General features: G+C 46.0%; 1 protein-coding gene across 1 annotated transcript in view; it reads right to left on the bottom strand.

Annotated features, from left to right (window-relative positions):
• LOC139382482 (arginine/serine-rich coiled-coil 1) overlaps window positions 1-14,372 on the bottom strand; it is a 179,677-nt gene that overhangs the window by 27,304 nt on the left and 138,001 nt on the right. Inside the window, exon 7 of the mRNA XM_071126559.1 lies at window positions 439-507. Within this exon, the coding sequence (XP_070982660.1) occupies window positions 439-507 (69 nt within the window). The remainder of the gene's footprint in view (window positions 1-438; window positions 508-14,372) is intronic.

Here is a 14,372-nt window from a genome sequence, read left to right as displayed (position 1 = left end):
TCAAACAACACAACATTTTCATTCACCTCCTTGTCTGAAGTACAAACAGGTTAGTGTCAAGCCCTGTATGTTTAAAAAAAAAAAAGTCTCATGAAATGTAGGCCTATATTGAACGCCACACATTGGCTGCTACTGTAGGCTGCATGATAGAACCATGATAAAATTTTAAGGGATGCATTTTCTCCATTGTTTTTAATGGTAGGCCACTCTGGTAGGCCTACATTATGATCAAATTATGATCAAATAGCCACAATAACCTACTTGGCCACTGTTAAAACTAACTTACAGTGGGTACAGGGTCAGTGTTCTGAAATTTGCTCAGTGCCACATTTTTGTTTTAGGGAACATTGATTATGTGTACTCTAATACATCATGCTACACAGCCCACCTCTATAGTACCACCTCCACTACTAAACTGATGACATTGACCAGGCTCACCTTCCAACTTCATCTTCTTGGCCTCCTCGTCCTTCCTCTCCTTGGCTTTCAGCACCTCATCGGTTTTAGCTGGAAGAGAAAGAAACCCTCATGAGCAGAGCAAATAGCACATTTCTTTATCTCTTGTAGCAACAACATAACCAGCACACGTCGCTGAGCGGTGTATTTGTATCAAGTGTTGTAGTGTTTTCTCTGTTGTTCCCTAACCCGATAAACACGATAACCTCTCTCACTTTTAATATAGAGACCTAGCTAGCTTAGTCTTATGTTGAATAACCCACCTAACTCTTTAGGTTTAATATCTCACTCTTGAATTTAATAACTGAACTCGGGCCTTAGATTTAATTGCTTATCGTTCCTCTTAAACCTATTAACCCATCTCCCCGATCTGGTTTCTTACGGTCTCAGGGGCCACCCAGGCTCTGCTTTGGCCTGCGCATTATCCCAATGAATTGTTCTCCCAGCGTAGTAATAGGAAATCAGCTCAGAAAAAGCGACTGGCTGTAGAGTAAGAGATAAATCAGATCTGGGGGGGACTCTTGGTTTGCTAGTTTATTGAATCTAAATTGCAGCCCCCTCGCCCCTCCGGCCCCCTTGTGTGGCGCCCCATGCACATCATCCATCTTGTAGGCTGATAATGGAGCCGGCCCAATTCCACCTGATGTTTGCATTATTACATTTTAGCACGCTAACGAGCTGCGGCTAATCCAGCCAGAGAAGAGGAGGAGGACGGGATTGGATGCAGCAGGCGGGGCCTGCATGGCATTTTTTTGTATTATTCTCTCTTGGTCTCTCCGTTCCTCGATGATGATTTGAATGAAACATAGACCCGGCATCGCTACATAGCTCTGTAGGCCCCGGGGCTCCCCGAGCTGCAATTACACATATAATCACAATTGGATTTCAACAGAGCCCACAATTCTCATCCCCTCCTTCCAGCCAAGACAGAATGAAGTGTAAATGAAGTGAAAGACTTCTGCCATCCCCAACACTTTGTTTTATTATGACCTAATTTAATCAAAGTCCACATCACAGAATTGTCAGGAAGGCAACGATGAACTGGAGTCTCTAATAGACGAAGAGATATACTGCCAATATTGTTCTCTATACGCTGACAGATATTCCCCATAACCTATTCATATTGCGTATATCTGGCTGTGTGTATGCTGTTGTTTATGAGTGTCCATTACCAGTGTGCTGGCTATATAACAGTGGCGTGGTAAGCTTGTATTAAGGTTGTACTAATGTCTTCCAGTAGCTCTCCTTATTGATGTAATTAAATAGGATCTGGCTCCGTTGTGAGGCCCGACTTTCATTGTTTGTGGGGGCAGGATCCCCTGGAGGCAGAGCGGAGATGAGAGATTGATAAACAGTTTGATTTTGTGCTATCGCCCCGAGCAGTATACTGGAGAGACGGAGAGAGAGGGAGAGAAAAGAGAGAGAGAGAGAAAAGAGAGAGGGAGAGAGAAAGAGAGAGAAAGAGAGAAAGAGAAAAAGAGAGAAAGAGAGAGAGAAAGAGAGAGAGAGGAGAGAAGAGAGAGAGAGAGAGGAGAGAGAAGTGAGGGTGAGAAACAGAAACAGGGAGAAAGTGTGCAAAGCAGAAGGATAAGAGAACCAAGTAAAGGGCTGGAGGGGGAAACAGAAACAGAAAATAAATGACAAATCACTCTTCACTGTCTCACTTCTTTCAGTCTTTTTTCACCTCTCTTATCTGTCTCACTCCGTGGCTAGTGGTGATTGAAGGGAGGTGGTAACTTGGCGGGATTAGGGAAGTTAGAAGCCATTTGGAGCTAAGTCATTGTGCTAAAGAGGCAGAACGTCAGTCACATCAGACTGTGGCTGTTGAGTTAAGCAGCCGTGGCACTAGTGTGACAGCCGTTTTGTCTACGGCAATTACTAAACAAAAACAGCAGCCGAGGAGTCACAGGGAGAGGGCACAACTTATGGCGTGCATCGGTGTGTGTAAACACACTAGCACGCGGGCGCAAACACACCCCTAGTCCATCCATATGCAGTCACACAAAGACCTGTTCGCTCTACTTCCACATACTGTATGCACTCACAAACAAACACAGTACACCCACATTCATTTCAAATTAGTTCTCGAGTACAGTGTTCTCCTCTCCCCTCTCTGTTTTGGAAAAGTTTAAACTCATTAAGTGTAATGTTATTGCAGACTCAATTTTACACCGCTCACTCATCAACTAGTAAGATAGCAATAAAGCCCAATGGCCCCTCGGAGACGTTAATGCTTTGAAATAAATGATATACTGCAACAGAAACGTAATTAATTTACAGGCCGTATTGATAGCCCTGCCATTCTCGGCACTATCTTTTTTAATCTCGGCTAACATCTTCATTATTGGGGGAAATCGCCCGACTGAAGGAACCGAGTCATCGCTGATGAATTGCCTGAGAGAGATGCGGCAGCCCACTCAAATGTTGTGTCTCGGCGCATCAATTTCTCTTAAGCATTTCATTATGGCGAACAATAAACAGCGTTGGCTATGACATGTTTTTAGCGGTGTAGTAAGTAGAGGAAGTGGATTCTAGGTATATGAGAGGGGGATTCAAATCAGTCTGTTCTTATTCTGGTTTATGCGAGGAAGACACGTACCTTGAATACCTTCAAACACCTGTGTTATTTGACACAGGCAAAAAAAGAAAGGCACAATGTGTGTGATAGAGAAGCATGTTTGTTGTATGCACGTATTAGAGACAGTGTGTGTGTGAGGTTGGAGGTTACCGTTATTAAGACGGTTACTCACTCTATGGACACTATGTTAACAAACCTCCTTCAATGCCATACAACACTCCTTCCTTGGCCTCCAATTGCTTTAAAATGCTAGTAAAACTAAACCAATTGGTGCCCGCACCCGCCCGTCTGACCAGCATCACCACTCTGGACGGTTCTGACTTAGAATATGTGGACAACTGCAAATACCTAGGTGTCTGGTTAGACTGTAAACTCTCCTTCCAGACTCACATTAAGCATCTCCAATCCAAGATTAAATCTAGAATTGGCTTCCTATTTCCCAACAAAGCATCCTTCACTCATGCTGCCAATCATACCCTCGTAAAACTGACTGTCCTACTGATCCTTGACGATGTCATTTACAAAATAGCCTCCAACACTCTACTCAGCAAATTGGATGTAGTCTATCACAGTGCCATCTGTTTTGTCACCAAAGCCCCATATACCACCCACCACTGTGACCTGTATGCTCTCATCGGCTAGCCATCGCTACATATTCGTCACCAGACCCACTGGCTCCAGGTCATCTATAAGTCTTTGCTCGGTAAAGCTCCGCCTTATCTCAGCTCACCGTTTGCATGCGCTCCAGCAGGTATATTTCACTGGTCATCCCCAAAGCCAACACCTGCTTTGACCACCTTTCCTTACAGTTCTCTGCTGCCAATGACTGGAACGAATTGCAAAAATCACTCCAGCTTCTGGAGACATATCTCCCTCACTAACTTTAAGCATCAGCTGTCAGAGCAGCTGACTGATCACTGTACCTGTACAAAGCCCATCTGTAAATAGCACACTGAACCACATCATCCCCATATTGTTACATATTTTTTTGCTCTTTTGCACCCCAGTATCTCTACTTGCACACCATCATCTGCACATCTATCACTCCAGTGTTAATGCTAAATTGTAATTATTTTGCCTCCATGGCCTATTTATTGCCTTACCTCCCTAATCTTACTATATTTGCACACACTGTACATAGATTTTTCTATTGTGTTATTGACTGTACATTTGTTTATCCCATGTGCAACTCTGTGTTGTTGTTTTTGTCTCACTGCTTTGCTTTATCTTGGCCAGGTTTCAGGTGTAAATGAGAACTTGTGGCCTACCTGGTTAAATAAAAAAATAAAAAATAAAAATAGCAGAGAAAATCTCCCTTAGAGCATGACTCAGAGGCATAGCCCCCCCCCCCCCCCCCACCACACACACACACTCCTACTCCAAAAACACCCAACTCTACCTATTCTCCTCCATCACATCCATCCATCCCTGAGCACCAGCGCTCTCTCTTTCTTTCTCTCTCCCCTTCAGCCTCAGGCCTCTCAATCAAACCAAACAACACTCATCCTGCTCCTCTGTGATTAATTACTCAAGCCAGAATATCAAAATCAAACACCCCCGTGTGAGGAAAAGGGGCTCCGCTTTAGAGCACTGCGCCCACCGAGGGCAGACAGACACAGGCTACGCTTCCCTGCCTGCCTGCGTGCTTCACACACACCTCTATCCCCATCCAGCCCCCACCCCCTTAGAGAAGTCCGGTCCATGGGGGAACAACCCTTGCCCCCCTCACACCCCACTAGTCTACTCTGCATTTCCCTCTCGTTCGTAAGATCACTGGTCCATCAGGCGCTCGCTCTCCTTTCAACCCAGAATCAGGGGTTTTACTACAACTAAGTCTGTATCATAATGGCATCCTATTCCCTTCGTAGTGCACTCATTTTGATCAGAGCCCCAAAGTAGTGCACTACATAGGGAATAGGGTGCCTTTTAGGATGCATCATACTACTACTGCTGGTAGTGATGGCGGTGGAGGTCGTGGTGTAAGGAGGGGGAGAGGGAAGGGTTTTTAGACTGATCTACACTGACTAACTAATCAGATGGGAACACCATCCATCACTTTCCCTCAACAGGGCTCTCTATTACCCCCTCTAACATCCCATTCACATCACCCAAACACCTATAGCTAAGCCACGTCGAGACATGATCTGTGTCCGAAATGGCACCCCATGCACAATGTAGTGCACTACTTTTGACCAGAGCCCCGTGGGATCTCCTACGGGCCCCTGTCAAAAGTAGTGCACTAAATAGGGAATAAGGTGCCATTTGGGATGCACAGAGACGTTAACGAGAGAAGGGACCGGAGGAAATCAACGCAAACAATGGAGTGGACGGAGGGGAATAGATAGAGTGGATTGTGCGAGGGAGTAGCCTGGAGGAAGAGCTCATTTACACACTACAGACTCCACTCGAAGAACCCCCAGGAAATGCAAACAGAACCTCTGGTCTACTGACACAGCTCAATAAGTTTTGCGGAACAACAAAGACTAACAGTAAGCAAATAGTATCAAACCAAAATGGAAAACAGTGAGATAGAAAAACGTAGAGAAACACTGTTCTGACTGAAATAGAGATGCTAAAAAAAGTCAGCTTCTGAGTATTACCCACTCCTCAACATGTTATGGATGTGTGGGTAGGGGTGTGTGTGTGTGTTAGTGATGCGTGGGTCAGCTGTTTGTTCGCCCGCAATTGCTAATAACCCAGGTCTTAATTGAAAGAAAAAAAGAAAAAAATCAGCAGACACCAAGCCCTCCATGGAATGAGTGACACCCCCTGCCCTAGAAGACTAAATCAACCCTTGCTCGCCTGAAAATATGTCATACAGCGATAGAATGAAAGCTTTAATCTAGCGGACATCTGTAAAGTTTCTTCTTTCATCTCGGCTTCTCTCTCGCAGCAAAGACGTTTAGGGACAGTTCCCCTTGACGTGCCATATATGAAGTCCCCGTCTTGTGACTGTCGAATTTATGTAGCACCTCACAACCATCACACAACAGCTTTCCCAAGCATTAAGCTACTGTTCAGGACCTCCCTTCTCTTTATTTTCAACTCTCTATTTCGCAGTTTTTCTCTTATTGAATTAAACTCAAACATTGTCCTTTTTCCCTCAGTGGATCGAAGTTCACTTTTTCTGCTCAAAAGCATTTGGCGTGTATTTGGCGTGAGTACAGTTGGCCCTAAAGCTTAGGCACTAACACCAGATAAAACATTATTAAAGAAAAACCTCAACGTAGCCTATATATATGAATTGCACAAGAATGATACATTTATGGATTTTTTTATGCATTGTTTCTACTTAATTCAATACAATATTTTTATGACCCGAAACTCGCCCGCCCCGCAGATATAACCGCGGGAACTGCGGGTTATAAGTCAATCTGCGCATCACTAGTATGTATGTGTGTGTGTGTGTGTGTGTGTGTGTGTGTGTGTGTGTGTGTGCTGTATGTTGGTGAGTGTGTTTGTACTGTAGGTGAATGTGTGTATGTGCGTTTACAGAATGTGTGTTTGTGTTCGTGGGTGCGTATGTGTGTGTATGGAGAGTAGAAGGGGGGTTCCTGTTATCCACCCGCCAATCAAAGTGAATCTGAATGTCAGGAGGAGAGGAAGCATGATAAATCAACCTTACGCCCAACGACAAACATAATATTAGCAGCAGCACCGCGCGATTGGAGAAATGTCCCATTGAATCAGGAATGCACTTTACAGTGCGCCACAGTCAGGCAACCTGCACAATGCAGACACACATATGTACACACACACACGCGCACACATCCATCCATCCAGCCGTCCACAGGCCAGGAGACGAGAGGAGAGACAGATTTAAGTGAATAGGATGAAAGGATAAAATTATTAGCCGTTAAATGAAATTGAACCCTTGCGGCATCTCTAGGCTTCCTTTAGCACTAGAATGCATGTGGTGTCACAGTTAGGAATAATGAGGGCAGAAGGTGAAGTGTTTCTCACCAGGGCACTGCCACTATCTGCCACTAGGTGGCACAGGATACTGTGTGCCATAGTAACAGATGAGAATTACCAGAGGCCTGTGTGTGGGTGTGTACGTGCAGATGGGCTTAAGTGCATGTAGTCCTATTAAAACCAGTTCATGTACACCTTGTAAGGCATAATTTTGAACAGGGGAATCAGGCTGGTGCTTTAATTTAATTGAACAGTTGAACAATAGGTGGGTAGAGAAGCATGATAAAAATGTATTTACAATAATACACAGACAATTATGGACAAAAATACACTGAAACAGTGACTTCATGTTTTCTATAGTAAATAGAAAGTTTGAGCAAAAAACCTGGGATGTATTCATTAGTGCACACTGTAGCAACATTTTTCACAACAGCAAACGTTTTGAACTAAAAAACACGAGTTTTAATTGGACAAATTCAGGGAGGTCACTCCCTGTTTCGCCCTGTTTGATTTTGTTCGGTTCCAAGTGAATACACCCCTGATAAGGGAGGGCAGAGACACCAAACTAACTACACGGCCTGCCATTCAGCCGTGGCCTCCGATCTACTATCAAGAGAATGTAATGACGGCCCATAAAATATTAACAAACAAAACAATTAGAACGAGATATCTCACCAATTCAATCAATTATTCATTGACAATCGTCTCAGAGGCTGCTTTATTCCCTGTGTTTCCTGCTATATTCTTAGAAAAAGGTTCAATTACGAGGCTACACACTGGTTCTATCCCATCCTGATGATGGATCACCCTAGTGCACAACAGTTTATTTCACCTTTATTTAAACAGGTAGGCAGGCCAGTTGAGAACAGGTTCTCATCTACAACTGCCACCTGGCCAAGATAAAGCAAAGCAGTTACACAAACAAACGTACAGTCAATTACACAATATTTGTTGTTGTTGTTAAAAATCTATATACAGTGTGTGCAAATGTAGAAGAGTAGAGAGGTAAAGCAATAAACAGGCCATAGAGGCAAAATAATTACAATTTAGCATTAACACTGGAGTGATAGATGTGCAGATGATGATGTGCAAGTAGAGATACTGGGGAGCAAAAGCGCAAAAGGGTAAGTAATAATATGGGGATGAGGTAGTTGGGTGCGCTATTTACAGATTGGACATGTTCACTGATCGGTACGCTGCTCTGACAGCTGATTCTTAAAGTTAGTGAGGGAGATGTAATTCTCCAGCTTCATTTTTGCAATTCGCTCCAGTCATTGGCAGCAGAGAACTGGAAGGAAAGGCGGCCAAAGTAAGTGTTGTCTTTGGGGATGACCAGTGAAATATACCTGCTGGAGCGCGTGCTACGGGTGGGTGTTGCTAACAGTAGTGCCCTACATAGAGAATAGGGTGCCTATGGGCCCCTGGTCAAAAGTTTTGTACAATATAGGGAATATGGTGCCATTTGGGACGCAGGCTGACTGTCGGACTACGGGAGGGGAAGAGGCACAATCAGAGAAATTACACTCGTCTCACTGAGGAGGCTTGAAATAAAAGCAGAGTTCTTCAGGCTGATGAGAAATCCAATTAATTCAAAACAATTTGAGGTGATGAGGAGGAGCCGTTCGTTGTCTCTTTCACCCAAGATTTTCAACAGATGCCAATCAAGCTGCGAGTAGGAGGGGAGTTGGGGGGGTGATATGAGGGGTGCAGAGAAGCCAGTTTTCACCGATCTCGGAATCAGACAACACATTTCCAAATGAGAAAATGTGTGAGACCACAGATGATTTTCTACTGAATAATCAATAATCAGAATGAATCATGAGGTTTAAGGTCAACAGCTTGGTAGAGAGACGGTAAAGGCTAGTTTTCATTTTCCACATGAGACATCTTAGGCTCTGCTTTGCCTGCTTTTATTCAGGACCAGTTAAGAGTTCCAGTGGACTATGCTGCTGTTTGTTTATGCGCTGATGGAGCCGCCCCCCCCCCCCCCCCCCCCCCCCATGCATGGGAAGGCCCACAACCTTCCTCTCCCAAACCAAAGAGCGAAGCTTTCCCATAATTCCACAGTTTCAATGCTGCCATTTAGGGTACGGGGGCCAACACCTTCAGTCAGAAAAAAGGGCTTATGGGAAAGGCATGGAGGATCACAGGCCTCTCGCAGTCAGGTTGGGGTCAGGGTGAGATGACCTTGTGGACCGTACATAGCCCTGAGGTTAAAAACATAAACACTTACTATTGAACAGCCAACCAGAGTTCACTACCACTATGCCAAACAGAGTACATAGAAGTGCCTTGACAAACACTAGAGAATATAGACAAGGTCCTGAAAGGGCTTCATGAAGAAAATACATGATGCAGATATCAGAGTGAAATATTCACCAGGGCTGGGACACTGGATGACACCTCTCCCCCTCCATCCCTCCACCCTCACCCTGACCAGGTCTCTTCGTCACTCTCCTCTGCCCTTTTCTTGCTCCCTCGGTGTATCTCTCTCTCCCCCTCTCGCCTCTCCTTCCGCTATGCTGCTCTCTCTCCTCCTGCTGTGGCAGGAGACTGCCTCTTTGAACTGGTCCACTGCTGGGATTTAGGAGGGATGGAGGGAGGGGTGGGGGGGGGCACACAATGCATGTCTAACATGCTGTGTTTATTTTTAAGGATGGGGTGTCGAAGTGTTCTTGTGTATTTCCGCTAAGAATGTGTCTGTGAGTATGTGCGTGTGTCTGTGGTAGAGTATCAGCGTGTGTGTATGCATATTGTCATTTTGCACATGGGTGGGGAAGGGTGTGTGCGCATGGTGTGTGGGTGTAGTGGGAAGTATACGAGTGTGTAGCAGGGTGTGTGTTCCTGACTCGCCGTGTGGTGAGAGTGCTGATGTGATGAATGGAGAATAATAGGCTGGGTTTCCGCGCTGACAGACAGCGCAGGATCTCATTGTGACTGAGTGGGCGAGAAGAGGGAGGCTTGCAGCTTGAGCCGGACCTCCGCACATGAAACGCAAACTCTGGGCGCTAATCGGCCGGCCGACACAAGGCGAATCAGGAGGGCGGCCACTTAGAAAGAGAAAAGAGGGAGACCCAGGCCCGGTGTAGTCTCAATAGGGCTCAGCAAGACTGTTGATATCAGATAACAAACATGGAGGACAAAGGAGGTGGAGACTTGGTGGTCCTCTGGGCCTGTGTGTGTCTGTGTGTGTGTGTGTCCAAAGCCCCCTCTGGAGAAGGAGAGAGATGAGGATGTGGACGTGGCCCCTGGACTACAAACAGCAAGGACAAGACGCTCCACTGAACACTACAGGCTAAAATAGAGAAGGGAGCAGAGAGACAGAACACATCATTAGAAGAGCTTTCTAACGATCGCGAGAGAGATGGGTTTTGCCTAGCCCGATCAGGTATGAGAAAGAAAAATACAGCTATCTAGGTATAGTTCTTATTTTATACAGAGAGATAAGAAGAGTGAAACAATAAGAGAGAAATAATGAGAGAGCAGGGCAGAGAGAGGACCGGCCAGGGAGAGAGAGAGAGAGAGCGGTAGAAATGAGCCCCCCCTCTAAAGCACCCAAGCAAACCCCCTTCTCTCTCCCGTCTCATCTCTTAATGCTTATTTTCACCACTTTGCTTAAAATATTGATAATCAATTAGGCCCACGTCTGTTTTGCTACAGAATCTGTGTCACGGTCTATCCCACTGTCAGAGCCAATTCGCCGCTCATTCAAAGTTCATTTTTCCCCTTGGCCGATTTCTGCCTTTGGAGGAGTCATTAACCGGGGAACATAGCCCGAGGTGCAATCACCTATTCTCTTTCATTACAGGGGAGATGGAGAAGGTGAGAGAGATTATTAGAACTTTGGAATGATCACAAAGCTTCGGAGTCGCCTGTCAGATCCCCCCTACGTGTAATTCATCTGGCCCCGGCTCCCCACTCACCCTCCTCGGCCCCCCTTTCCTCTCTCCTCCTCCCTCCTTTCCCCCGCGCCAGGGGTTTGGACGTAGACATTATTCATGAACATCTGCAGCGCGCTGAATATTCCCACTGCCTCCGCCATGATGAAAAGGGAGCTGCCCCTTTGACTTTAAAATTAACATGCCGGGCAAAAATATTACGGCCAAGCCGAGCACTTTCATTCTTTTTCCTCTGCGCAGTGCGCACAGAGATGGGATGGGAGGATGATATAGGTGGAAGGAGGAGTGAGGTACAATATGATACAGAGGGAGAAAAAGGAACATAGAGATCTTCTAATATGGTTACAAAAAATGTAAACTGTACAATGTCCTAATTAGGGCAGTAAGCATGTTCTGTAACCATGTTGGTTCTCTGTAGCCAACCCAGCCCAGGGTTGTGTTCATTAGGCACCAAACAGAAGGAATCCAGACTGAAACAGGGGGTTACAACGTGCACCTGTCCAATAAGAGATGCTACTCTTCGCGTTCCGCGGCAAAACTTTCAGTTGCGTGTCCTAATGAACACGACCCAGGCTGATGCAAGGAGTGTCCGTGCAGCAGGCAGACTTATGCTGTTCTCAGGTACAGCTCCCCCTGGGGGTCTCCACACAATGAAAGAACAGCCAGACATATAGACAGACGGACGGACGGACAGGGAGGAGAGCCTTCTTCCTCCTCTCACACCAGTGGAGGAACTGCTGGACAGAAATCAAACTAGACACTGTGTTGTTTATCCTCACGATCACCCTCAAGAGAGACTTAACAATTAAACTCCTTGGAGAGCTCCCTTTGGTTTCAAAACACCTTACAGAGGTAATGACATAACGTCATAGCTGGCCAACTATGATGAGTACATCAGTCCGGTTTTTGAGCATGTATCAGCCATTCATTTCACATCGCGCAAAAGGTTTGAAGTATTTATTTGTGCCTCTTGCAATTTAGCCGGCTGCATTTCGGTATGCCATGTGCACCCGTCTCGCCTTGCTGCTCCTCAGCAGTGCAGTATCGGGTGTTTCCATACCGTGTAACGGGCACAACATGAGAATGCCGGTCTGAGCCTTCGCCATCATTACAGCAACAACCAGCCTCGTTTTACAGCTCGTTAAAAAGCGCCCGCTGATTTGACACGTTCGCCAAACATGAGAACAATCGGATCAAATGTACACAAACTTTCAAACTAATCTAATTTGCGGGCGGCTGCTGAAAAAAATGTTTGTTTACAAACACACTCAAAAGGTTAAGTCAGTGGGGTTTGACATGGACTGAAATGGGTGCTTTTTGCCTCGACTCTTGTTTATTGCAAATGGCAGACCAAGTTTACTCTGGCAGTTAGAGGCAAAATGAGGCTTGACAGCTTTGTCAGGGAATTTGAGTGGTTCAGTGGCAGGGCAGGAATCGGGATGATTCTACGTCTTTCATCTCCAAATCGCGGCCGTACGCTCACCAAGCCTCCTCTACAGGAAAATAAAATTAAAACACACACACACACACACACACACACACACACACACACACACACACCCCGGCCTGCCACGGTTTTTGTGGATGACAGATGATTTTCCAACCCTCGTCAAATTAGAAAAAAGCTATATAAAAAAAAATGAAATATGCAGACCAGAAGTTTGGATGCTCTGGACTGACGCATGGCAAACATGAAAAGAGATGTTAGAACTCTTTCTGAAAACTAGAAATAAAAACACTAACAACTCTCCCTCCCTCCCTCCCTCCCAACTCTCCCTGCTCTCCCTTTCTTGGCCGGTGCTGTATAAGAGCTGATGCCATCCCACTCAGCATCACAGTGTTTGAGGACATTTCTCTCTCGTCCCTTATAGGTTCATTTAAAGACTATGTCTAAGACTGCAGCTCGATTAGCTTGACCCTCCTCTGAACACTGCCTCTCCCAACAGAGAGCTTCCAACCACAGGCTGAGGGCCAACCTACAGGAGTCATTTCACTACCAGACACCCCACCGGCCCACTGCTCAGACCCCATCGCTGGGCACTGGGAGCCAGGCTCCAGCTTCTCCATCTCTCCCCGACTCCCACTTGCCTCTAGGAAAGGCCGGTGGAGAGAGCTGGAGTGTGAGGAAGAGAGAGAGAAAAAGAGAAAAGTCAAGGTGATTGAAAGAAAAGGAGGGGACAAAGGAAGGGATAGAAGGAGGCCTTGCCACAAAGGTATTGTAGTAACACTCAGAGCCTTGACTCCTTCTGATCTGCCATATCCGCTCAGTCGCTTTTTCAATTTAGTGAATTTGTTCCTCTGTCTCTCCCAAGCGAGGCGGATGAGGTATGAAATTAATCTTTATCCACTTTTTGTGGCCTTACCTCCAAATGCACAATGTGTGTCGGTAATTAGCCGCAGTGCTTCATTCCAGAGCTCTGGCAGGCTCCTCCGTGTGCCAACTTTTCGCCTTTTGTTCTCGCCGCACAATGCCGCCCACTCCAGCCGTCTCTGTGCTTTCCTGCTCCACACCCACACAGGGCGTTACACAATTCCCTCCAAATGTGCTTCGATTTAAAAACCCATTACTTAGCCCCTGTTGTTTTGTTCAACGCAATTAAAAGAACACCCCCCTGCTCCACCATTTTATTTGGTGGAGCAGCCTTTGCGTTCCTTGGCCTTGGCTGGCGTAGCTAGCACGAGCCATGGCCGCCTCAGCCCGTCTAATTCGCAGGGTTTTGTTTGGATATAGGCTTAGTTTGGCTTTCCATTTGAAACTACTCTACACTCTGCCTCGTTTTATTGCCCGACTTGATCAGCTAGTAACTTAAAAAACAGGTAAATCAAGACAGATGCCAGCGGAGAACTACTGTCATGATGCAGCAAACCAGTGAATTATCCTGAACAAGGTTAAAAGGCTACACTTCTGAAAAGCATTCCCGAACTCGAACATTTTTAAATCTCGATTTCAAAACATTCAGAGGGACAAAGTTACCTGGCCCAGGTAATGTTAATGATAGGTCCGGAGACCTTTTTGGGAGTGGGCCAGGGCAGGGTGGACAGCTGGCCTGTAATTCACGCTGAGACAATGACTCTGTAAACTACAGGCACACTCAGACACTCCCTCCTCCCCTTGATCTAAGCCCTTTGCTTCTAATTGAGTGGTTTGGAGTCTCTTCCCCACTTACATTAGCTCTGGAGTGAGATATGGAAACTTTTTAGGCGCGTGTGTGGGGAGGGTGTGAGTCTGTGTGCGCGCGGGCGTGTGTGTGTGTGTGTGTGTGTGTGCCTGGCTGAATGCGAGTGTGGACCGTGTGAAAATTGTAGCGTGGAACTCAGGTCACAACGTTTCAGGAGGATTCTGGGAAAAGGGCGTGGTTACAGAGGCAATTCCCATAGCGCTCTGGTCAATAGTAGGGCACTATGTGGGGAATAGGGTGCCATTTGGGATGTAGACAGAGCAGGAAGAAGACATTAACTAGCATCATTCTTGGTGACTTCTCCTGTTTAACATAGCCAACAACGTCAGACATGTTTTTAACACC

Source organism: Oncorhynchus clarkii, chromosome 24 (genome assembly GCF_045791955.1).
Source record: "Oncorhynchus clarkii lewisi isolate Uvic-CL-2024 chromosome 24, UVic_Ocla_1.0, whole genome shotgun sequence".
Taxonomy (NCBI): Eukaryota; Metazoa; Chordata; class Actinopteri; order Salmoniformes; family Salmonidae; genus Oncorhynchus; species Oncorhynchus clarkii.
This window is presented reverse-complemented; position numbering and strand designations above follow the sequence as displayed.